Here is a 25,555-nt window from a genome sequence, read left to right on the forward strand (position 1 = left end):
ATTCACCACATAATCTAACAGACCACTTAACACTACAAAAATACCACAGGCAATGAACAGACTATAGTCTGTACCCCTAGTCTACACACTGATCCAAAAATATACACTTAACCACTAATGTATAATTGCAATAAACTAACAGACCTATTTATTTCTTGAGTCAGAACAGTAAGGGATACATCCAGAATGGCAAGTACTGTGAACTGCTAGATATGAAGGCTCAATGAAGTGATGTGAACTGGAACTGTATGTCACTTTTATCATGGGTTATCAAAACTGGGTAGAAAGCTGAAAATGTTTCAAAACTGAATCAGGGATACAGTTTTAATGTCTCTATGGGTTTGAAGAGGTACAGGATCAAATTGGCTGAGAAAAGATATTTATGGCACAACTCGACTAAAAGAAGGGATAAGTTGATATCACACATCCTGAGTTGCCCAGAAAAGTCAATTTTATAATAGAGGAAAGTGCCGTGGGGTACAAACAGTGAAGGCAAACTGAGGCCTGACAACAGTAAGCAGGTTCAAACGGATGTAGGATCCAGTAGTATGCGTATATGAAAAGACTTATGTAAGATGGACTAGTGATGAGAATGCATCAAACCAGTCTTCGGACTGAAATGCAAAGCACTCAGCACAGGTAGCCTTATTAGGAAATAACAATGCAGCAATCAAAACAAGAAACAGTGAGTATACCAGCAACAACCAAGAAGTGAATATACCATGATGAATCACATACATCTTTGGATGTGTTTGTGTTTTGTTTGTAAGCATCTTTTCCTGGTGCCACAAATAACTAAGGAAGTAAGTGTTGAACTGACAAAGTGCTGCACACAACTGGCAACTGTAACACATTCAAGGAGCAGCGTATGTCTCACAGGTCGCTAGCTAATAACTCTTCAGCCTTAACAACCATTCACCCCATCAATGTGCAGCTCACTTTTAGCCTGAGGTTGCTCATTTTTTTTCCAAAAGTTTTATACCTACATCACCATCCAGGCAGTGCAGTTATGATCACTGCTCACCAATACATACAAAACTGAAGATCAGAATTATGGGATTATGGCAGCAAATTAAATGAATATAATAAATGTACACATGCTATTCTCTGAGACTGCTTTGAGACTGCATTACAAAAAAGTGAAATGGTGCATTGAGATAAATGAACTAGGCCTTCACAATCATCTACTGTACCAGTATTCTTTTCTGGTATCATATACGTAGAGTAGTTGTAATGGAGTGAAGGAAGAAGAATTATCAAATCATCTTCTAACACCAGTTGCCTCTCTTCTCTCTTATGCTAAAAGCACAAATTATTGCCCTGGGACCTCTGTATTAATAGATTACTGGTAGCGTATACATATTTTATTTTATTTTATTTGGTGAATATAAGATGACAATAATTCTGGATTCACTTCAGAATGTCTGGTAATCTGCTTTTTCATCTTCTGATATTTCATCAATAATTATGAATCTCTATATGATCATAAAATGTCCCTACTGTCAAGCAAACTCATTAGTGTTTACCATCACTTTGCAAGTTTATATGCAGAAGCACTTACTGTAGAAAGAAAAGTGTGTACACTAGGTTCTCGATACTGTGAACTTACCAACTTCAGTTCAGGTGGCAATGAAAATGTTGGATCATCAGCTCTAACAATAGCATTGGTAAGATAACAGTTAGCATATTCTGCCAATCGTTCACTAAATATCTTCTGTATGTTACAGCATTCACTGAACAGAGCTTGAGCATCCCTGATAAACACTTCCACCAGTTGATTAAGATTGTTTTCAAAAGTTTTATTCACTTTCTGTTTGCAAAAAGAATACATGCATCAACATGGAATAAAAACTTAAATGGCACTGCATAGGACTAAGTATGGATATTGAAAACATTTCATGAATATATTTGGAAAGTAACTATAACATACAAGGTCTTGCTTATTCATAAAATACAGTAGGCCAGTAAATTAACAATTCTCAACTTCGTATACCAGGTTGTCAGATTATTTTTTTTTTTTTATTACTTTGCCAATTTTGGTGCATATTCCTCATATCTATATTATACACAAAAACCATTAAAATGTAAATACATTTGAAATGAAATATATAGTCTATATAACAACAAAAATAATCAATTTTTGACAATATAATATAAATTGGTAGATAAAAAATCTATTCACCATGCAACATCAGGAAAACACACACCCCTCTTCCTTCTCCTTCTACCCTTCTGCTGGAAAAAGGAGCCACTGGCTCCGAAAGTTTGAATATGTTTTTATATGTGTGTTCTCCTGTTACCGCTTGGTGAGTGGAAGTATGTAGTCTGTAATTCTACTAAAAATTGACCTTAGTGATACAGTCTGTAGGTGTGAGTCTATGTCACCTGACTTTTTAAAAACTAGGACAACCTGCACATTTTTCCTATCCCATGATACATTCTTTTGCTCCAGAATCTGTCACAAACAGCTGCTAGAAAAGGAGCCAGTTCTGTCCTAAAATGGATGTAGCATCTGAGAGCATCCAGTAACCTACCTATTGTTGATTGACAGTAGAATATTTTTACACCTGTCATTTTTGTACAGGAAACAAATAGGATGACAAAGAAACTAAATCACTTTCCAATTCAATGACGTATAATCTTTGTTCAAGTGGCTAGATGATATTGAGCTATTGACTGACTTTATCATTTATGATTCTAAAAGAAGATTTAGTCTTTAAATTGCATGAATACTTCTTGTACAGCTGTCCTTTTATTGAATTTGGCTGTTTTCAACTTTCGTCTCGCAACACGGCTTCATCTTCATTACAACCTGTGATACAGATTTCTATGCTTCAGTACTAATGTATTAATTTTGCTGCTGAATGCTGACGTAACTTTCCTCTTCTTCACTCTCACTTGAAACATATTCCATCAGCACATGCTCTAAAAAGCTCTTGTATTTGTGTCATTTATAAATAGGAATATTTTCCTGCCTGTTTTAGCATCTCTTTTAATGTCAACAATCACTGATGGCATAACATAATAACTAATTTCTTTCTCTATATCACTGCTGTACTTCTATTATTAATACTGTTTTACTCTATGTTTTCTTTAATGATTTTTTTTTTTGTATTATTGACAATGTTTTGCCTATAACTAGGTAGTTCCTTAGCTGACTGGGTGCTAAAACTATAGCTGGACATGGAAAATCTGTAAAAGTTTGAAGCTGAAAATAAAATTAATATGCCTAGTAAGAGAGTAGTCAGTATTCCATGCAAACTAACCTCAAGTTGATTATTCAACGTAAGCTCTGAAGCCATAAAATCTGTGAATGCTGAATGGCAAATACTGTTAAACTCTTCTGTACACTTCTGTGCTTGGGCATAATACACCTTCGTATCACACTCACAACTTTCTATTGCTCTAATAGCTGCTTTCATGTTGATATATATCAATGCTTTCTTTTCAGTGAAGGTATCCCTAATCCTGAAAAAAATAAAAACAATCATTCTCACAATTTTAATTTACAAAAAAGCAAAGGTAAAAAACATCAATGTAAAATAAAATCAGACAAATGATAAGAGTCTCACATGCCTAGGTGTAGCAAATTGTGGGGATATGAAGTGAAATGATCACATACATTCAATAATATGTAAAGTAGGAGGCAGAACAGGGTTCATTTGTAGCATACTGCGAAAATTAAGTCAGTCTAGAAAGAAAATTGTATAGTGTGACAGGGCATTTTATCAAATATCCTGCTCCACTATTTTAATATTCGTACAAGCTAAAGATGATCCTGGTAGCTGATATACATTAAGTAGTGCAGAAAAAATGATCATACATTGTGCACCCCAATCTGTGTTTGAACAGAGGGTGCATCAGCAGTAACAATGAGAACAGTGGCGAGTCATCAAGGGAAGAGCACCACTCACTTGCTGCACAAGGATATAGATATGCTTTGACACTCTGAATTGGCAGTGTAATGGATGGCTTTGAGTAAGAGCACCACTGACAATGTCAATGAGGACCTGAAACAAATGAATCATTTTTTTATGATAAAAAGACGGAACTTTGATGTACGGCCCACAGGTCACACATATAACATTGTGTTGAAGGTTTAGACTATTTTGATTGTAATTAAGGAGATCTGTCATTTTGAGAGAGGAAGAATTTAAACTATACAGAAATTAAAGATAAGAGTTTGAAAGCTTATTTTGTAGCTCAAAATAGTTATTGTGACCTCATATTTCAGCATCGTCCTACAAAGGATCGAAGTCCAGAAGAGATGAAAGTTCACACATGGCAGTGGGACCAAGTAGCTGGACCACCAGAACCATTCATAAAAGTGAATGAATGCAGGCAAAAATAATATAACGGTGAGCGACAGATCTGACATGGTAAAAGTACCAAGTGCAAGCAGCAGCTGAAGTACATTATACGGTCAAACACACCCTTTCTTTTAGCAGGGGAGTACTGTATGCACTCAAGAATGACAGCACAAATGCTCACAGGTTTGTTTGACCCATAGAAGAGCATCATGGAGTAACTGAAAAACTGAATTGGCAGGCAGTTGTCTAAAGATAGATGCCAATTATCATGCTAAAGTATACTTACAGAGTTTCAAGAACATGTATTAACACTACAGCCTCCTACATATTGTTCCCAAAGAGACCATGAAGACAAGATTAGGCTGATTGTACTGCATATAGAGCCATTTAACCACACAGGAATGGAATGGAAAAAAAAACTGATACAGCAGGAAGTACCTTCTGCAATGTAGAGTATGTACGTAAATTTTGATACAGATATGAGGGATCAGAAGAACCACTTCTTAAGCCAGAAACTGTGCAATTAAATTGTGGAACTGTAATCACACAAAATATGAAGCAACTGCACTGGTCTCTGCTGTGGTGTTGCATAATTTGACAACAAGATATTGGTTTGTTACTGGTCTGAATTGTCTTTGGTGATCCATTTAGACTGATAGAGGAAAGAGACAGATTTAGTGCACCATATATCTGGAAGTCAGGCAGACTTCAGGAAGTTATTCTAAGAGCAGTGGGAAGGATTTTCAACAGTGTCAATGTTAGTCCAGTGCCTGATTTAAGGCAGCAACCTTGCCACTGGAGATGAAGTCCTGTGTAGTGTACCCAGCATACTCACTGCTTTTGGTAGGTTTTCATTCCATTTGAGCAAAACTATAGTTTTATGCATTGTCCATTAGTTGCACTGATCAGCTTGGGTTCTTTGTCTGGCCAACTGAATTATTCAACAGCAACTTTTCTAGCTGTTGCATCTACCTTTCCCCACTCTAAACACACACACACACACACACACACACATTATATGAAGGGTGGTCCACAGGTTTGAAATCACCCTTCAATACAAAAACACATGGATGTATAGGAATTTAAAGTGGAACAGTATGAGATAGGAGAGAGAAAACCTGTGAGGCTATGTTAGTAACATGACAGCCATTTTGGGAGCCTCCACCTTTGATACAAACAAAATTTTCAGATGGAAATAGGGTCATGTGACATATAAGACAACTGAAGAATTAAACTAGAAAAACAATGGCAATTTTCATTTGAAGATTCAAAACTGCCACCATGTTTGTTACATAGATGCATACATACATACAGGTCCCTTCCTCTCTCATCTCATACTACTTAGCTTTAAGTTTTTGTTTATCCATCCATTTTTGTTTTAAAAGAGTGGTTCCACAACTATGGAGTACTTTTACAAATGGCACTATATTATTTAAAAGTATTCATAAGCTATATAATGCAGGGTATAAGGGCCAAATCATAATCTAAGCCTATAACAGTAAGTGGAGAAACAGTGTTGTATTAGTTGGGAAACATGCAAGAGATAGAAGTAACAAACCTTTCTAATTGTTTTGCATTTTTATCTTTGGCGTCTTCCACACATCTACTGAACTGTTCTATTTCAGCTTCCCTGATCTTATACTGTTTCAGACCCAGGTCAAACAATTTCTGCGTAATGGCACAAAACTCATCATGAAATCATATTTGCATTAAGGAAAATATTTTCTTCAACTACATCATCTGGCAAATTTCTTCAAACAAATGAACACACACAAACACACACACACACACACACACACACACACACACACACACACACAGAGTCAAAGGTAACTTTGTGTAACTTTTTCCTTAATATTAATGTATTTATGTAGTAATACTGAGTACAAAGTAATAACATTCTCAGTTTAGCACTCCACTGGCTGGATTCTCAGTTTAATGTTTGCTACATCTATTTGCCAAAGCAATTCATCATTGTAGTATTACAACTGAATAATAAATACAATTAAGTCAAGTAACATCACAGTTCACTAATCATTATTCTGACCACAGTGAGTGTCACTACAGAGTTATAAGATAAATTTAGGATTTCAATACAGACAGCTGGTCATTAAAAGTGTGATACCAGGAAGGATAAATAGTAACAAAATTTTACTTGCTGTATGTATACTACAGGATGAATATGTGATAAAATTTGTAAGGGATTTTGGTGCAAAATCAAGTACACAGAGCTACCATCTCTGATCAGTAACAATGGCTGTAACCCAGCTGAGGGCAGAGTCAAAGTAAGCTTGGATGACAAAACAGATAATTCTATGCTGCTTCTACTCTGTGTCTGAGTTCATCAATCATAGTGACAGACAAGTAATAGTATTTCCATCTATTGGCAACCCAAGACCAGATGTTTTCAGTGAGTGATAGATCAAGAAAATATGCTAGCTTCAACAACAGTTGAACAGCCCCTGCATCAAGATATGTCAGGATGGCATGGGCAATATGGGGTCTTACATTATCTAGCTGAAAGATTATGTCATGGAGATCCTGAAGATAGGGGATGGCCACTGACTTTAATGCATCAGAAATATAATCCCTCCTGTCAAAATTATTGTTTGTGAATCAGAAGTGATTATATTGTGTATCAAATGGCACTGCCCACCATCACACCAGATGCTGGGCATGTATGAAGATGACAATCTGCCAATATTCATTCTCCTTGAAGATGCTGTATGCAGGACTGAAATTTGTCTGAAAAGACAATGTGGTGCCATGCACGCAAACCGAGTAGTACATGCCATGTCAAGGGAGGCCGAGGGCGTAGCAATGGTCATTGTGCCAATGGTGAGTGGTTCTTCAGAATTCGAAGCACCGTCACTGTCCTTGTAGATATTTGTATTACTCCAAATGTGTCCTCTTTCTGACTCAAGATGTGTCATGGCTGTATGATTATGCACAGCCTACTGAACATACTGGTCTACAATATAAGGAGAAGAATAGATTGCTACTCACTGTAAAGATAACATGTTGAGTTGTGACATGCACAATGAAAGACAGTTACTCATTTAACTTTAGGCTAAAACCTGGTTCAGAAAAGGAAACGCACACATTCATTCACACAAGCATGCACACATGACTACCATCTCCAGCAGCTTGTACTGGAATGCAACTGTAACATGGAATGAAAGCAGGAATCTGGAGGCGGCAGGCAAAGGAAAGGGATAACATGGTATGGATGGGAGGAGAAAAGAGCCCTGTCTGGTGGAGTGTGCAGAGACTAGATGGAGGCATTACAAGACTGCCACCAATACAACAAAAGGAGGCTTGGTGGGTGGGGGGAAGGGGGGGGGCATGGAAGCAGGGAGGGGGGAAAAGCGGAGAAAGAGAGGAGCAGGAAAGGGGAAAGACTAGAGTGTGCATTGGCAAAGCGTGGAACAGAACGAGAGTGAGGGGATGTGAATAGGGAGGTGGTGGTAGGACAGATGGGGCAGAAACTGTGGCATGGAAGGTGTTGGAACAGTAATTTGCCGTAGGGTAAGGCTGAGATAATTTTTAGAGTGGAGAATGTGTTGTAAGGATAACTCCCATCCGCAAAGTTCAGAAAAGCTGATGGTGGTGGAGAGGGTCCAGATGGCCCTGGTTGTGAGTAGCTATTGGAATCAACCATGTTATGTCCTGCAAGCTGTGCCAGAGAGTGGTCTGCTTTGCTCTCAGCCACAGTTTGGCAGTGGTTGTTTATTCTGTGGACAGCTGGTTGGTAATGATACCGATATCAAAAGCTGTGCAATGATTCCAGCAGAGCTGGTATATGACATGTCTGGTTTCACAAGTGGCCTGGTCCTTGAGGGGGTAGGATAAGCTTCTGACAGCACTGCTGGATGGGAGGATTGGGCAGGTCTTGGACCTGGATCCAGTTGGCCCAGGTTGTGAAGCAGTCGCTGAAATCAAGCACATTATGTTCAGCTGTATGTTTGCGGCACGGTGGTCCTGTTTTGCTCTAGGCCAGAGTTTGGCAGTGGCTGTTCATCCTGGTGGTCAGCTGGGTCGCAGTCATACGAATACAAAAACCTGTGCAGTGATTGCAGTGATTGCATAATTGATGCCACTCCCAACACTAACCCCAACCCCTTGCCATAGAGATCATATCCCTGTGGTAGACCCAGGTTAAAGACCTGCTCAACCCACTCACCCAGCACTTCCTATACCAGTCCTGTCACAGGCTTATCCTACCCCATCACAGGCCTGGCCGCCTGTGAAAGCAGACATGTCATAAACCAGCTCTGCTGCAATCATTGCATAGTTTTTATACTGGTATGACTACCAACCCCCACCATGAACCATGGACCTTGCTGTTGGTGGGGAGGCTTGCGTGCCTCAGCGATACAGATGGCCGTACCGTAGGTGCAACCACAACGGAGGGGTATCTGTTGAGAGGCCAGACAAACATGTAATTCCTGAAGAGGGGCAGCAGCCTTTTCAGTAGTTGCATGGGCAACAGTATGGATGATTGACTGATCTGGCCTTGTAACATTAACCAAAACGGCCTTGCTGTGCTGGTACTGCGAACGGCTGAAAGCAAGGGGAAACTACAGCCGTAATTTTTCCCGAGGACATGCAGCTTTACTGTATGATTAAATGATGATGGCGTCCTCTTGGGTAAAATATTCCGGAGGTAAAATAGTCCCCCATTCGGATCTCCGGGTGGGGACTACTCAAGAGGACGTCGTTATCAGGAGAAAGAAAACTGGCGTTCTACGGATCGGAGCGTGGAATGTCAGATCCCTTAACGGGCAGGTAGGTTAGAAAATTTAAAAAGGGAAATGGATAGGTTAAAGTTAGATATAGTGGGAATTAGTGAAGTTTGGTGGCAGGAGGAACAAGACTTTTGGTCAGGTGAATACAGGGTTATAAATACAAAATCAAATAGGGGTAATGCAGGAGTAGGTTTAATAATGAATAAAAAAATAGGAGTGTGGGTTAGCTACTACAAACAGCATAGTGAACGCATTATTGTGGCCAAGATAGACACAAAGCCCATGCCTACTACAGTAGTACAAGTTTATATGCCAACTAGCTCTGCAGATGATGAAGAAATTGATGAAATGTATGACGAGATAAAAGAAATTATTCAGGTAGTGAAGGGAGACGAAAATTTAATAGTCATGGGTGACTGGAATTCGAGTGTAGGAAAAGGGAGAGAAGGAAACATAGTAGGTGAATATGGATTGGGGGGAAGAAATGAAAGAGGAAGCCGCCTTGTAGAATTTTGCACAGAGCATAACTTAATCATAGCTAACACTTGGTTCAAGAATCATAAAAGAAGGTTGTATACCTGGAAGAATCCTGGAGATACTAAAAGGTATCAGATAGATTATATAATGGTAAGACAGAGATTTAGGAACCAGGTTTTAAATTGTAAGACATTTCCAGGGGCAGATGTGGATTCTGACCACAATCTATTGGTTATGAACTGCAGATTGAAACTGAAGAAACTGCAAAAAGGTGGGAATTTAAGGAGATGGGACCTGGATAAACTGAAAGAACCAGAGGTTGTAGAGAGTTTCAGGGAGAGCATAAGGGAACAATTGACAGGAATGGGGGAAAGAAATACAGTAGAAGAAGAATGGGTAGCTCTGAGGGATGAAGTAGTGAAGGCAGCAGAGGATCAAGTAGGTAAAAAGACGAGGGCTAATAGAAATCCTTGGGTAACAGAAGAAATATTGAATTTAATTGATGAAAGGAGAAAATATAAAAATGCAGTAAATGAAGCAGGCAAAAAGGAATACAAACGTCTCAAAAATGAGATCGACAGGAAGTGCAAAATGGCTAAGCAGGGATGGCTAGAGGACAAATGTAAGGATGTAGAGGCTTGTCTTACTAGGGGTAAGATAGATATTGCCTACAGGAAAATTAAAGAGACCTTTGGAGAGAAGAGAACCACTTGTATGAATATCAAGAGCTCAGATGGCAACCCAGTTCTAAGCAAAGAAGGGAAGGCAGAAAGGTGGAAGGAGTATATAGAGGGTTTATACAAGGGCGATGTACTTGAAGACAATATTATGGAAATGGAAGAGGATGTAGATGAAGATGAAATGGGAGATAAGATACTGCGTGAAGAGTTTGACAGAGCACTGAAAGACCTGAGTCGAAACAAGGCCCCGGGAGTAGACAACATTCCATTAGAACTACTGATGGCCTTGGGAGAGCCAGTCATGACAAAACTCTACCATCTGGTGAGCAAGATGTATGGGATAGGCGAAATACCCACAGACTTCAAGAAGAATATAATAATCCCAATCCCAAAGAAAGCAGGTGTTGACAGATGTGAAAATTACCGAACTATCAGTTTAATAAGTCACAGCTGCAAAATACTAACGCGAATTCTTTACAGACGAATGGAAAAACTGGTAGAAGCGGACCTCGGGGAAGATCAGTTTGGATTCCGTAGAAATGTTGGAACACGTGAGGCAATACTAACCTTACGACTTATCTTAGAAGAAAGATTAAGAAAAGGCAAACCTACATTTCTAGCATTTGTAGACTTAGAGAAAGCTTTTGACAACGTTAACTGGAATACTCTCTTTCAAATTCTGAAGTTGACAGGGGTAAAATACAGGGAGTGAAAGGCTATTTACAATTTCTACAGAAACCAGATGGCAGTTATAAGAGTCGAGGGGCATGAAAGGGAAGCAGTGGTTGGGAAAGGAGTGAGACAGGGTTGTAGTCTCTCCCCGATGTTATTCAATCTGTATATTGAGCAAGCAGTAAAGGAAACAAAAGAAAAATTCGGAGTAGGTATTAAAATTCATGGAGAAGAAGTAAAAACTTTGAGGTTCGCCGATGACATTGTAATTCTGTCAGAGACAGCAAAGGACTTGGAAGAGCAGTTGAATGGAATGGACAGTGTCTTGAAAGGAGGATATAAGATGAACATCAACAAAAGCAAAACGAGGATAATGGAATGTAGTCAAATTAAATCGGGTGATGCTGAGGGGATTAGATTAGGAAATGAGACACTTAAAGTAGTAAAGGAGTTTTGCTATTTGGGGAGCAAAATAACTGATGATGGTCGAAGTAGAGAGGATATAAAATGTAGACTGGCAATGGCAAGGAAAGCGTTTCTGAAGAAGAGAAATTTGTTAACATCGAGTATAGATTTAAGTGTCAGGAAGTCATTTCTGAAAGTATTTGTATGGAGTGTAGCCATGTATGGATGTGAAACATGGACAATAACCAGTTTGGACAAGAAGAGAATAGAAGCTTTTGAAATGTGGTGCTACAGAAGAATGCTGAAGATAAGGTGGGTAGATCACGTAACTAATGAGGAGGTATTGAATAGGATTGGGGAGAAGAGAAGTTTGTGGCACAACTTGACTAGAAGAAGGGATCGGTTGGTAGGACATGTTTTGAGGCATCAAGGGATCACAAATTTAGCACTGGAGGGCAGCGTGGAGGGTAAAAATCGTAGAGGGAGACCAAGAGATGAATACACTAAGCAGATTCAGAAGGATGTAGGTTGCAAGAGGTACTGGGAGATGAAGAAGCTTGCACAGGATAGAGTAGGATGGAGAGCTGCATCAAACCAGTCTCAGGACTGACGACCACAACAACAACAACAACATGACTACCAATCCACTGACCAAAAGGATGAACAGCCACCGCCAGACTGTGACTAAAAGGTTGTACTTTTCACCTGCATAGCACTGAAGAAACTGGCAGGAAGTTACAACACGTTGCTGTTTTCTCGAGAACCATCTTACACACACCTTCTGAAATTTCAACATTTCCGGTGAATTTCACTTCGAGAAATCTGTTCAACCTTTGCGACTGTCTCTTTCTGAATTGGCAGTCTCCACTTCTTTCCTCATCATGAATTTCAGTACGACCACATGCAAACTCTCTACACCACTTGTGGACATTTTTGACATCTGTACATGACTCTCCATACAATTCCCATCAACTGTCAATGAACGTTGATTGGTTTAACACCTTTTGTACTTAAAAACTGAATAATTGCATGAACTTTGCACCTGGTGCTAATGACTAATGAGAGCTTCTTCATTACAACTGGTTGCCAAGCCAAGACTGAAAGCTCTAGTGGATATGCAGTGATTTCTGTAGAGAGTGGAGGAAGCAAGGAAAATAACAGTGTGGCCAAACACTATGCAAACAGTTCAGTTTCCTTGTCACCCCCATCACTTTGGAGACGTTACTTTTGGGATAACCTTCTTAACAAGCTTTATTTCAATGGCTGGGCCAACAGAAATTTTTACAGAGGGTTTAATATGGACTCCAAACCATGGTTCAACTCAGTATTTTTCACATTAACACACATTGTCAAAGGTAAAAGAAGTGACAAGTGACAGACAATACTACTAACCAGAGATCGAACATGAGACTTTCGGATCCATAATACCCACTGAGCTACACTAATATATCTGTATATTTTTTCTGTTGTTGCCCTTTATTGAATACCATATTCTTTCAACAATGCAAATCTTACATTGGCTAAGTTGATGCACTGCCAATGAAATTTTATACTTCAATGATGTGTGCTCTCAGCTAGTATTCAAGAGTGGCAGGTTTTATAGATCTTAGAATGAGAGTTGGGAGATTATTAGTGAGACAAAACTGAGACTTCCAAAAGTATTATAAATAATTCTATAAACCGAGCCAGTAAAATTAAAATTGTTGAATGTTTTACTTAATTTCAATTAGTATTCTTTGTCTCTACATATTCACTTCTGGGCCATCTGTAGCCTCTTTTCCAGCACCAGGTTTTCTGAACTGCACAAATGGGAGTTATTCTTAAAACACATTCTCCATTCTTGAAATTATCCTGACCTCAACCAGCAGTGTGGTAAACGACACTCTCCATCCAACAGTGTCCACCCCTCTGTTCTATCACTATCTCCCTCACTATCTCCCTCATTCTCATTATGTGCCGCCCTCTGTCAAAGCACCTGCCCGTCTTTCCCCTTCCCTGTTCCTCTCCTTTTCTGCCACCTCCCCCCCCCCTTCCCCAACTGACCCCCCCCCCCCCCAGCCTCCTGACACTGTACTTGGTGGCAGTCTTCACATGCCTCCATCTAGTCCCTGCGCACTCCACCATACAGCGCTCTTTTCTCCCTCCACCCATTCCCTGCAATCCCTTCCCATTCCCCACCACTCCAAACTGCTGCTTTCCTTCCACATGACAGCTACATTAGACAGCCAGAGATGGGGGTCATGGGTGTGTGAAGTGTGCTTGCATGTATGAACGAGTGTGTGTGTGTGTGTGTGTGTGTGTGTGTGTGTGTGTGTGTTTCCTGTACTGAAGAAAGCTTTACGTGTTAAGTATCTCTTCATTGTGCCTGTCTGCAACTCAACATGTCATCTTTACAGTGAGCAGAAATCTATATTTTCCTTATATTGTTGATATTTCATCCTAGAATTTCCACTGTTTGCTATCCATATTTGAGATTTAAAGTATGTCCACTATCAACCAGAAGGTTGGTTTAAACACCACAGTGCTTTACTCAACATGGTTCTGTGGCAGGTGGTATGCCACTATGTTCCTCCAACATCTGTACAGAAACGGTTAAAGAGGGTTTAATATGGACTCAAAATTGTGATTCAACTCAGTATTTTTCACATTAACAAACACTGTCACAGGTGAAAGAAGTGACAAGTGACAGAGAAGACTACCAACCAGAGATCGAACATGAGACTTTTGGATCCATAACACCCACTGAGCTACACTAACATACCTGTATATTTTTTCTGTTAATGCCCTGTACTGACTACCTCATCCTTTCATTCATGAAAATCTTACAAGGACTAATTTGGTGTACTACCAATGAAATTTTATACTTCAAGGATGTGTGTTGTCAGCTAGTATTCAAGATTGGCAGGTTTTATGGATCTTAGAATGAGATTTAGGAAATTATTAGTGAGTGAGACAAAACTGAGACTTCCAAAAGTATTAGGAATAATTCTATAAAATGAGCCAGTAAAATTAAAATTGTTGAATGTTTTATTTAATTTTAATTAGTATTCTTTGTCTCTGCATATAAGAAATGCATTCACTTCCATGTAATTCACACAGTGCTTTAAGCATGGACAATACACAGCTATGTGATGCCTATTATCAGATGAGTGTTAGGTGTTTACCTCAGAAAAGAGAAATGCTTACATGAAGCAAACTAATAATGGGACCAATCTTATTTGATTTTGATTGTAATGGTCAAGGTATGTCATCCAATTGAATGCCTATAAAATAAAACAGCTGATTCATGATTTCTCCCCTTTTACGGAGCAGGGAGGGAGGGAACGGAGGGGAGGGAGGGAGGGGGGGGGAGAAAGAAAGCTTAAAGCGGTACTTTCCCCAGGATCACTTTGCTGACTAACAAACCAGAAAATCTGAAGCACATATAAAAAGAGCTAATACCCATTCTGATGTGTTAATCTTGTTCATCTCCTTATCATTTGAGCTCTTATTTTGTTTCACTCTCAGTGCAAGGTAATTATTATTACCTTACATGCTATTCTTTAAACCCAGCAATACAATTACCCATATACAACTTAAAGGTCAACAATTGAAACTATAAAAATGAGAACTACAATTGACAACTCATTCCATGTAGGCTTTCACGGTCGGCGTCTTCATCAGTAAACACTTCCGGACTAAGTTGCCGTGGTCGATCTGTAGAACTTCTTCTCCCTGACGTTTCGTTCTCAACTACGGAGAACATCTTCCGAAGTGAGTCAACGACTGGCTGTTAGGAGCTGGGGCCGCGGCTTATATGGATATCGTAGGGGGCGCCACCACACGTCACGTGGCGTCGATGTGCAGCTATCTCTGACTATCGTCTGTTCTCTCAATTGCAGGCAATCGATTGTCACGTGATTGATGCAACATCGACCGCCATATCTTATCCAATTTTAATCCTTCTTCTTTACGATTAAAATTGTATTGATGTTTGTGGATTTCAATTGCCTCTCTATACATATACATATACATACATGTATAATAGTGCGACGTCCTCGCTAGCACGCTTGTTTCACCAAATTTTTATTTCGTGATCTCCATCCTTAAAAACATGTTCCGCTACCGCCGATTTGTCGATATGTCCCAAGCGACAGTTTCTTTTGTGCTCCGTCAACCGTGTATTGATGCATCTTTTTGTAGTTCCTATGTAAACCATGCCACAACTACACGGAATTTTATATACCCCTGGGGTGGCTAGGGGGTGACGAGCATCTTTTGTTGATCTTAGGCATTAGGAGACAGCAACAACCATCAGCTGGAAAAGTATTTCTTCCGTTCATCCATAATATCACGGATCGCATTGGGAAGGTACTAGCCAAGTTTCAGGTAGAGACCATTTTTAGACCTACTAAGAAAATTAGTGAATGCCTAAGATCAACAAAAGATGCTCGTCACCCCCTAGCCACTCCAGGGGTATATAAAATTCCGTGTAGTTGTGGCAGGTTCAAATGGTTCAAATGGCTCTGAGCACTATGGGACTCAACTGCTGTGGTCATCAGTCCCCTAGAACTTAGAACTACTTAAACCTAACTAACCTAAGGACATCACACACATCCATGCCCGAGGCAGGATTTGAACCTGCGACCGTAGCAGTCACACGGTTCCGGACTGCGCGCCTAGAACCGCGAGACCACCACGGCCGGCAGTTGTGGCAGGGTTTACATAGGAACTACAAAAAGAAGCATCAATACATGGTTGACGGAGCACAAAAGAAACTATCGCTTGGGACATATCGACAAATCGGCAGTAGCGGAACATGTTTTTAAGGATGGAGATCACGAAATAAAAATTTGGTGAAACTAGCATGCTAGTGAGGACGTCGCACTATTATACACGTATATATATGTATATGGTTATAATAGAGGGAAACATTCCACGTAGGAAAAATATATCTAAAAATAAAGATGATGTGACGTACCAAATGAAAGTGCTGGCAGGTCGACAGACACACACACAAACACAAACATACACACAAAATTCAAGCTTTCGCAACAAACTGTTGCCTCATGTCTGCTTGTGTCTGTATACGTGTGGATGGATATGTGTGTGTGTGCGAGTGTATACCCGTCCTTTTTTCCCCCTAAGATAAGTCTTTCCGCTCCCGGGATTGGAATGACTCCTTACCCTTAAAACCCACATCCTTTCGTCTTTCCCTCTCCTTCCCTCTTTCCTGATGGGGCAACAGTTTGTTGCGAAAGCTTGAATTTTGTGTGTATGTTTGTGTTTGTGTGTGTGTCTGTCGACCTGCCAGCACTTTCATTTGGTAAGTCACATCATCTTTATTTTTAGATATATATATGTATATGTATAGAGAGGCAATTGAAATCCACAAACATCAATACAATTTTAATCGTAAAGAAGAAGGATTAAAATTGGATAAGATATGGCGGTTGACGTTGCATCAATCACGTGACAATCGATTGCCTGCAATCGAGAGAACAGACGATAGTCAGAGATAGCTGCACTTCGACGCCACGTGACGTGTGGTGGCGCCCCCTACGATATCCATATAAGCGGCGGCCCCAGCTCCTAGCAGCCAGTCGTTGACTCACCTCGGAAGATGTTCTCCGTAGTTGAGAACGAAACGTCAGGGAGAAGAAGTTCTACAGATCGACCACGGCAACTTAGCCCGGAAGTGTTTACTGATGATGACAATTGACAACTGTAAGCAGGACAGATAACTAGACTGTCAAATCGGGTAAGAGCAGCTATCTGTAGTCTAGATGTCACCAATAATTTCATATCTGTGCAGACTGGACAAAAAAAGTGTTCATTCATTCATTCACACATCATTTTCCATCAATTCCATCATGAAAAAGAGCATTCAGGGATGTGGAATGAGTTAAGCTATTCATCAGCAGGCAGAAGCAACCACTTCTGGGTACTTTTGTAAAATAAACTAACAATGAATTATGACTAATGCTAATCTACTCAAACTTATAATTATGGTAATTAATTCTAGATTACTGTATTTTATGAGAAAAACAACTACTTTGAAAATAAGACACCACTCCTTCCATACTCTGAATTATTATCTGACACTTCATACAAAGCATTTTAATTTTCCACACAGCACTATTAGCTGTCTGTACGCTGGTTAAACAAGAATCTATCTGATGTAATTATTAAAGTCAATATAATGTAATTGGATAGATAAAAGAGTCTACTCACCAAGTGGCAGTAGGAGAATGCACACACAAAAAGGTTTAACTTATGCAAGCTTCTGGAGCCAGTGGCTCCTTCTTCCAGAAGAAGAGTTGAAGGGGAAGGAAGAGGGGTAAAGGAAAAGGACTGGAGAGGTTTAGAGAATGGGGTACAGTTTAGAAATGTTACCCAGAACCTCTGATGAGGAGAAACTTACCATACAGGATGAGAAGGAAAGAGTGATTGTTGGGGACTGCACCAGACGAGATTTGAAAACCTGAGAGCTTGAAGGTGGAAGACAGGGTAATTTGCAAGACAGAGATTACCACTAAAACATCATGCATGAAGTAATAAGAGCAAAAAGCTAAATGCATGTAACAGAGGTGGGAGGGAGGATGGCGAAAAATGATTTAAGCTCTCAGGTTTTCAAATCTCGTCTGGTGCAGTCCACAGCGATCAGTCTTTCCTTCTCATCCTGTCAGGTAAGTCTCCCCTGACCCGGGATTCTGGGTGACTTACCATCCTCTCGAAAAGGATTATTTGAAGAAACAGTGTAGATTAATTTGTAAATACATCCACTCCATCATGGTATTTTCAATTAATACCAAGAGTGAATTTAGGATGAGTTGTGCAATTCACAACAATACTACTTCTTCCTCCCCTCCCTTCATGGATTAGCTGATTTCACCTGTTAGAATCAAAAAGGCCAAGCCATCTCTTCCATGATCTTCCCCTCTGTCTTCTCCTTCTAGATTTTCAGTCTGTTCGATCTATTTTCTCGTGCTCCGAATCAACTTGTGATCCATTCCTAGTTTCTTCATTTCTGAAATGATCTTCTCTGGTGCGACCTTTAACACTATAGAAACATCTCATTTCCACAGGCCAGATCCTGCTCATACCCTTTTGCATGGAAACCCTAGTTTCAGATCCATAATGTATTGTAGATACTGCCAAGACTTTGTAAAACTTGATCTGTTTCTCTTTTGCGGCTTTTTTGTAGCATATTTCTAATTCTTCCATGGGTTGAAATAAACTTTAGGATCTTGCTATCAACTACATCTTTGGAATTTCATCTCATGTTAACAGCCAAAATACTGAAAGTGGGTTAACTGTTCCACTTTTAAAATATTTGTTACAACTGTATATCTTACTGATGTTTTTCTCTTGTTTTATTAATGGAGATGTTAATGTTACATTTAGAAGCCAACAAATTAATATGACAAATGGCTCATTGAAGATTATCTTCATTTTCTTGGATTACTGTTTGATCATCTGTGCATAGTAGAGTATTTAAACATTTCTCTCTATTGTTCTTTACACCATAGCAGCCAAATCAAGCACAAACGTCACATGCATACTATGAAGCAGCACACACTCAGAATTAGTAGTTACAGCAATTATATTTATTTAGGCTGTAGTTTTCTCTTTTTGGTTCATGTGCCTCATTAATTTGAATGCTACTGACTGCTCTCCATAAACGTAATTTTAAATTTTGTTAACGAAAAATTTCAATGATTCCTGCTGCTTTGTCCTGGTTGTATTTCTGGGTATATTTCTTTTCTTGCAATGTGTCAGAAGATGATCTTGAGAGTGTGACTGAAGATAAATATTATGCATTTGTGTGCTTCTCGTTTTTCCTTTGCTTTTTGCTCTCTCTCTCTGTCCTTAAATTTTAAGCCTTGCTATTTTTTGCATAATTTTTTTCTGATCATCTTGTCACTGCTTTCAAAAGTGTATTTTTAATGGTTTGCCACTCTTCTTCAATTGTAGCTCTTGCACTTATAATGGTTCATTTAATCAGCTAGTGCTGTTTGATAGAGATAGCTAATACTTTTCATTTGCAGGATGTGTATCATGTATTTTTCTACACAATACTGGAAGCTAAAATAAGTACTGTCTGCAGACTGTGTGTAGGTTTCAGTGTGAAGCTCTATATTGCAGTGCAAGTCTACAATGTGTTACCAGTAGACATCACTCAAAAAATAAAAAAAAAATACCCAGATATTCAAAAATAAGTAAAAGAACACCTTATTGGCCACTCCTTGCACAATTTATCAGGTTATTTGGGCTCGCAGATGTAAGTTCCACTTAACTCTAATGCTTGTATTAAAGAGATCTTGACTTTGCCAGTATGCAGACAGCTGATAGTGTTCTGTGCAAAATTACATACATATTTTCAAGTAATAAATAAAAACGGAAGCTTAGTAGTATAAGAGAACAGGCAGCAGCATTTTTAAAACTAGGTATTTTTCCCTTAGTACACATATCTAAAATAATCTGGAAGTCATCCCCATAATTATCAATGTAAGTAAATTAGTAATACTCATAATTTGTTATTAGCACACTTTACAGATCATGACGTGTGAATGAATGAACATGAATTACTGACTAAATGATCAAAAGGTTAAAAATATGAGATCAGGTACACCTGACATGGAAGTTTTTACCCAGCAATGAAATCACAGAATCAACAGCTGCAACAAAGTCTGTAAAAGTCAGACCTATTAATAACAATCACAAAACTAAAAGGATACTCATTACACACTTCCACAACTTCGTCATCCATTTTCAGGAGTGCTTGACCATCTCCATCATTTTCAAATAAAGCACTAAAGAGCTGATCACTGTCTAAATACTCTACAAATGCTGCTGTGTAGGATTTGAGCTTCCTTTCTTCTTCCTCCCTTAGTTTGATGTAGGCTGCTGTTTCAGCTTCTGTATCTTCAAGCTCTTTGAGAACATTGCTGTAACACAAAAGCATTCAGTGAAAATTCACACATACTACTAACTTCAAGTAAAAATAGCATGCAAACACTACTTTAACATCTGCATAGGCATAAAAACACTGCTACACTATACAGTCAGTGCAGATACTTCATCAGCTGATGATGGCTCAATAATAGCCAAGCAAGGGAAACCTTTGCAAGAAAAACTAACTCGCTGTGTGGGTCAATCTATGGGACGGAGAGAGTCTGAACTCAAATAGTGACAGGCATTTGATGACTCAGTACGCAGTAGGCATGCACAGCTAATGGCTAATGGCTAAACACTCGGCAACAGCTTGAAGTGCAAGGCGAGGTCAGCAGTGGTAGAACTTCAGGTAAGCATTGGACCACCCGGCCACACTACTGCCACCTGCAGGTAAAACCTCCACCAGTGGGTCTGCCCATACTATGTGTCACATGTACCATCCAGGCCTCCATTATTATGTCCACTGGTGGGGATAAGAAATCCCTCCCCCAAGAGAAGGCCACACAGGGCCTTCCGCCACAGAACTGGAGAGGCTCCTGGAGAGTTTGGTAATAGAGCAACAACTGAAGGAAGCCACTGGCTTCACTCAAGGCACAGAAAGGCCCAGATGCTGAGCTAAGGGGAGCTTATCAGCAGCAGTGGAGGCACAGCCACCACCATCAGTGAGTTGGAGGAGGAGGAGGAGGGCAGATTAAAACTCATGGGCTCCACATTGGCAGGCGTAAATGTGTGGCTCAGTGCGGGCAGAGGCTGCAGGCAACAGGAGGATGCAGGGGGCATGGAGGGAGTGGCAACAGTGATGTACACCACTGCAAGTGGGATCCCCCTCCCAGAGCAAAGTCATGACTAACATTTCCATCTGGCTGACCAGAAGACCATGGTGATGTGTCCCAATAGGACGTGGGCACACTGATTTGCATGGCAGGTCAGGTACTCCTTGTCAACATGTACCACAAAAAACTGCTGACCTTTGTGGCTCACACAACACCTAGCAGCCACCACTACCGCTGACTGCAGGACTAGGCCCAAACGGCAGATCCTGGAGGACAACACAGTTGTCAATGGTGGTTTGCTGTGGCATGTGACTCAAGATATAGCAAAGCCAGGAGACCTCACGGCCGCCACCTGTACAAATGTTCCGCCACAGTGCACCCATTGGCTGGATTCACCTAGCATACAGCCATAAGAGTCAACTATGCATCAGCACAGGAAGAGACACACTCGAACTTCTTCATTTGAGTCTTAAATGTACACATGAAGTGCTCAACCTCCAAATTAGAAGCCAGGTGAAATGGGGCAATAATCAGATGCCAGATACCACTGTGAACACTTTTTCAAACTCCCAAAATATGAACTGCCTACAGTTATTGGACACAAGGATCCCCCAATTGCAATAATAACTGACAGCACACTAACAGTGGCAGTCGAAAATGTGAAGGATAGCTTGGCTTCTTACAGTAAATTGGACATTTATCAACCACCAACAACAACTTGCTGCCCAAAAATTGATGTACACTCTGTCCCAAGGGTGCTCCGGGTGTGGCCAGGGAGAGAACTGGCATACGGTGGTGCAACCTGGTTCTGTGCAAAGGCCCAATAAACCCACACCTGATGTTCAACATTATGATCTATTGCTTGCCAGTAGATGTGATATAACACTAATGCCTGCATACGAATCATACAGCACTGCAATGCATGCAGCATATGGAGTATGCAAGGATGCTACTTGACAGCATTGCTCCTGTATGGCAAGTAAGAGGACCCCTTGGACAACATTGAGCCAAACACATAGGAGGAAAAAGTACACAAAAGGATCACCAATGCGAATGTGAGAGCTTCCTGCCAATCAAACTCTGGATCATGTCCCACTGATAGCTGTGCTAGTGCATCAGCATTGGCATGCTGGGTGGTAGAATGATGACAAATGTCATAGCAGTAGTTACGAAAGAGGGCCCACCTTTGCAATCAATGTGCAGTCAGTCCTCTCCAGCACCTTGAAATGAGGGCCAAATAAGGAAACCAACAACTTGTGGTCAATGACGAGGAGGAACTGCACCCCATACAGAAAAATGTGGAACTTCTTAATTCTGAAAATAATAGCTCGTGCCTCCTTTTCCATCTGTGAATAATTATACTGTGCAACAGAAAGCAGCTTTGAGGCATAAGTTATGGGCTATTTGGTGCCACCTGGGTTCCAATGGGACAGAACAGCACCAGTGCTATACCGCAATGTTTCATAGGCCAGGTTTAAAGGTCTACCCAGTGTAAAGAAAGCCAGACAGGGAGTGAAGCACAAACATTGCTTGGGAAACTGAAAAGTCCACTGACAATCTGCAGACCAGATAAACTGAATACTCTTCTGGCAAAGTCAGTTAAGGGGCCAGGCCTTGGGACTGAACTGAGTGTAATACGATACCTTACACAACATTGTGCGCTGGCAGGTTGACAATGGCATCAATGTGGTAATCAGTAGGTATGAGAGAGTCTGCACAAGAGGTAGCACATTTAAAACACTCAAAACAGCACTTGCACAAGAGGCCCTGCATATCAGTGATCCAGGCCAAACATGACTGTCTAGGATGCTTGTGGTGCTGGTTAAACTGCCACCGTGTCACTATTACATGGCCTTGATGTCCAAAATACTGCTTAAGTAACTGACAAAGCTCATCAAAGGAGAGTTTCTTGGACTAGGTGGAGGGCTTCAAATTTTTGACGATTTCACACTGCTGAACAAGAAGGCAGCCTTTTCAATTGGATGGATAATACGCCTTACCTGGCAGTGCAGCAAGAACTGGCACAGGTAATTCTCCCTCCTTTCCATTGACTCATCAAAATTGGCAAATGGTATTGTGGGGTGGGGGGTGGGGGTGGGGGGTGTTGGTAGCAAATAAAACTGCATAGTGGGTACCAGGTCCTCCACTGGTGAGCCAAAGGCACAAAGCAAGTGCATATTCAGGTTTATCTGTGCCTGCATCTTCTGTTGCTGTTGATGATACATCTGCAACTGTTGCTGCTCCTTCTGTAGGTGCAATTGTTTCTGTCAGCACTGCATAAATGCTGGATCCATGATGGTCCAACTTACCACTATGAAAAGGAGAAAAGAAAAGAATAGGGTCATCACAACATAAGAATGTCTTTTGTTGCCACTTTAGCATCTGCACAGGCATAACAACACCACTACACAACATGGTCATGAGCAGGCAGTTGTTTGATAATACCTGGTCAACTGTATCTTGTGAGAAGAAAATGAACTCAGCGTGTCAATTGACGGGAGAGTTCAAACCCACTTAGAGACGGGCACAGAAATGTCTCAGCACATGGGAGGTGCAGTTGGCTAGTAGCTAAGCAGTTAGCAACAACACAAGACATGGGCAGAAGGTGAGGTGCACAGAGTTTAAACTCTGGGTAAACTCTGGCTGGCCTGGCCTACTGCCACCTGAAGGTAAACAGCTCCACCAGCAGGTCTGCCAGTACTAAACATCAAGTGTGCCCTCCATGGCAGTTTCCACACTACCCCATTGTGCTACCCATACCAGCTCACCTGCCTCCATCGTGATGCCCACTGGTTGGAGTACCAAAACTACATTCATGAAGTACTGTGTCTTCACATGGGAATACCAAAACTACAGTCATATTTATTTATATCAATAACATACTTTTGGTTAAATTTTATTTCCATCCCCTTCCCACAATAAAGTGCACATATTCTGTAAATCTAAATATGATCTCTCTCTCTCTCTCTCTCTCTCTCTCTCTCTCTCTCTCTCTCCCTCCACTTTTACAGTAGTGTAAGAGTGTTCCATATATTGTATCAATTTTAGAAACAAATAGAACTTTTTTTCTACAAGAGCTGGATATATGGTGGATACAGTGAGTCAACATTGTTAGTGACATTGAGATCTACCTATGTTAATTTTCTGGCATTTAACTGAATCCCTATTAGTCGACATACAAATCTACAAGGCCTTCAGATATACTTATCTTAGTCAATATTTCACTCAAAGTTACAGAACAATTGTTCAGTTTGATATCTGGGGTGATACCATGGTTTGAACAACAAACAAAAACTTTACAGAATGTTTGTCTACTGCTGATATCCAGAGAAAAACAAAAAGAACCTCTATGTGGATCACTCCAGTCTGCCTGCTTTCAATATTGCCACTGTATAATTACTGAAAATGAAAATACACTGCCTCCCCTGTTTCTGTCAAATTAATCACTACTTTTCACTTTCAGATATTCAGCTGTCTTTCAACTGATCTTTTTTAGTCATGGCTTGTGATGCCATTGTTACGCCATCAACTAAGTGATACATCACAACTACAACATGACCTTTAATTTGGATGACGTTTTATGTATTTTTTTCAGGTGACTTACAATAGTCATTATACACTTGAGAAAATGCCTGACACAAAGTCACATTAATCTTTACTAATTATTAATACCAGTTTTGGTAAAATACCATCTTCACAGAATGAAAGTACACTAATACTATTCACGTGCTATTACACATATTTACATGGAAAACTACATGTCAACTATAAATTTATCATAATGGTGCATCTTTAGCACAACAGTAAATGTTCTAAAACAGAAAAGCAGTAATCTATTAGACAGCAACTGAAACTCAATGATTGGATTTCATGATAAGAGAACAAATCTGAAATCAGATTTTGCAAAATATTTTGAAGATTACTGATATATTTATAATGATGTTTTAATTAATTAATATTACTTAAAAATCATGTTTAAGGTGAAAACAAATCAAGGTACCTCTTCTATTAGGCTTAGTGGGACTATTTCATGGAAGTTATCCCCCACAAAATCTATTACATCACTTTCAATAAGAAGTGGTTCTGACTGTTAATAATGAAACTTCCTGGCACACAGTTTTAATCTGCTAGGATGTTTCATATCAGCGCACACCCCACTGCAGAGTGAAAATCTCATTCTGGAAACATCCCCCAGGCTGTGGCTAAGCCATGTCTCCCCATATCCTTTCTTTCAGGACTGCTAGTTCTGCAGGGTTCACAGGAGAGCTTCTGTATAGTTTAGAAGGTAGGAGACGAGATACTGGCAGAAGTAAAGCCTGGAGAACGGGGTAGCTCAGTTGGTAGAGCACTTGCCCGCGAAAGGCTAAGGTCCCGAGTTCAAGTCTCCGTCCGGCACACAGTTTTAATCTGCCAGGAAGTTTCATATCAGCGCACACTCCACTGCAGAGTGAAAATCTCATTCTGGAATGTTAGTAATGTTAATTTCTGAAAGAGAATCCAACAAAAGCTTCAATCACACAATGAGACCTGATGGTGTAAATATCAGTAAGAGG

At 40.1% G+C, this 25,555-nt stretch overlaps 1 protein-coding gene across 1 annotated transcript in view; it reads right to left on the reverse strand.

Annotated features, from left to right (window-relative positions):
- LOC126251688 (dynein regulatory complex subunit 3) overlaps positions 1–25,555 on the reverse strand; it is a 105,787-nt gene that overhangs the window by 56,567 nt on the left and 23,665 nt on the right. The window contains exons 4-7 of the mRNA XM_049952275.1: positions 20,013–20,222; positions 5,869–6,009; positions 3,267–3,468; positions 1,610–1,810 (exon numbers count right to left, since the gene is read on the reverse strand). Coding sequence (XP_049808232.1) covers positions 1,610–1,810; positions 3,267–3,468; positions 5,869–6,009; positions 20,013–20,222 — 754 coding nt within the window. The remainder of the gene's footprint in view (positions 1–1,609; positions 1,811–3,266; positions 3,469–5,868; positions 6,010–20,012; positions 20,223–25,555) is intronic.

The sequence above is a fragment of the Schistocerca nitens genome, chromosome 4, assembly GCF_023898315.1.
Source record: "Schistocerca nitens isolate TAMUIC-IGC-003100 chromosome 4, iqSchNite1.1, whole genome shotgun sequence".
Lineage (NCBI taxonomy): Eukaryota > Metazoa > Arthropoda > Insecta > Orthoptera > Acrididae > Schistocerca > Schistocerca nitens.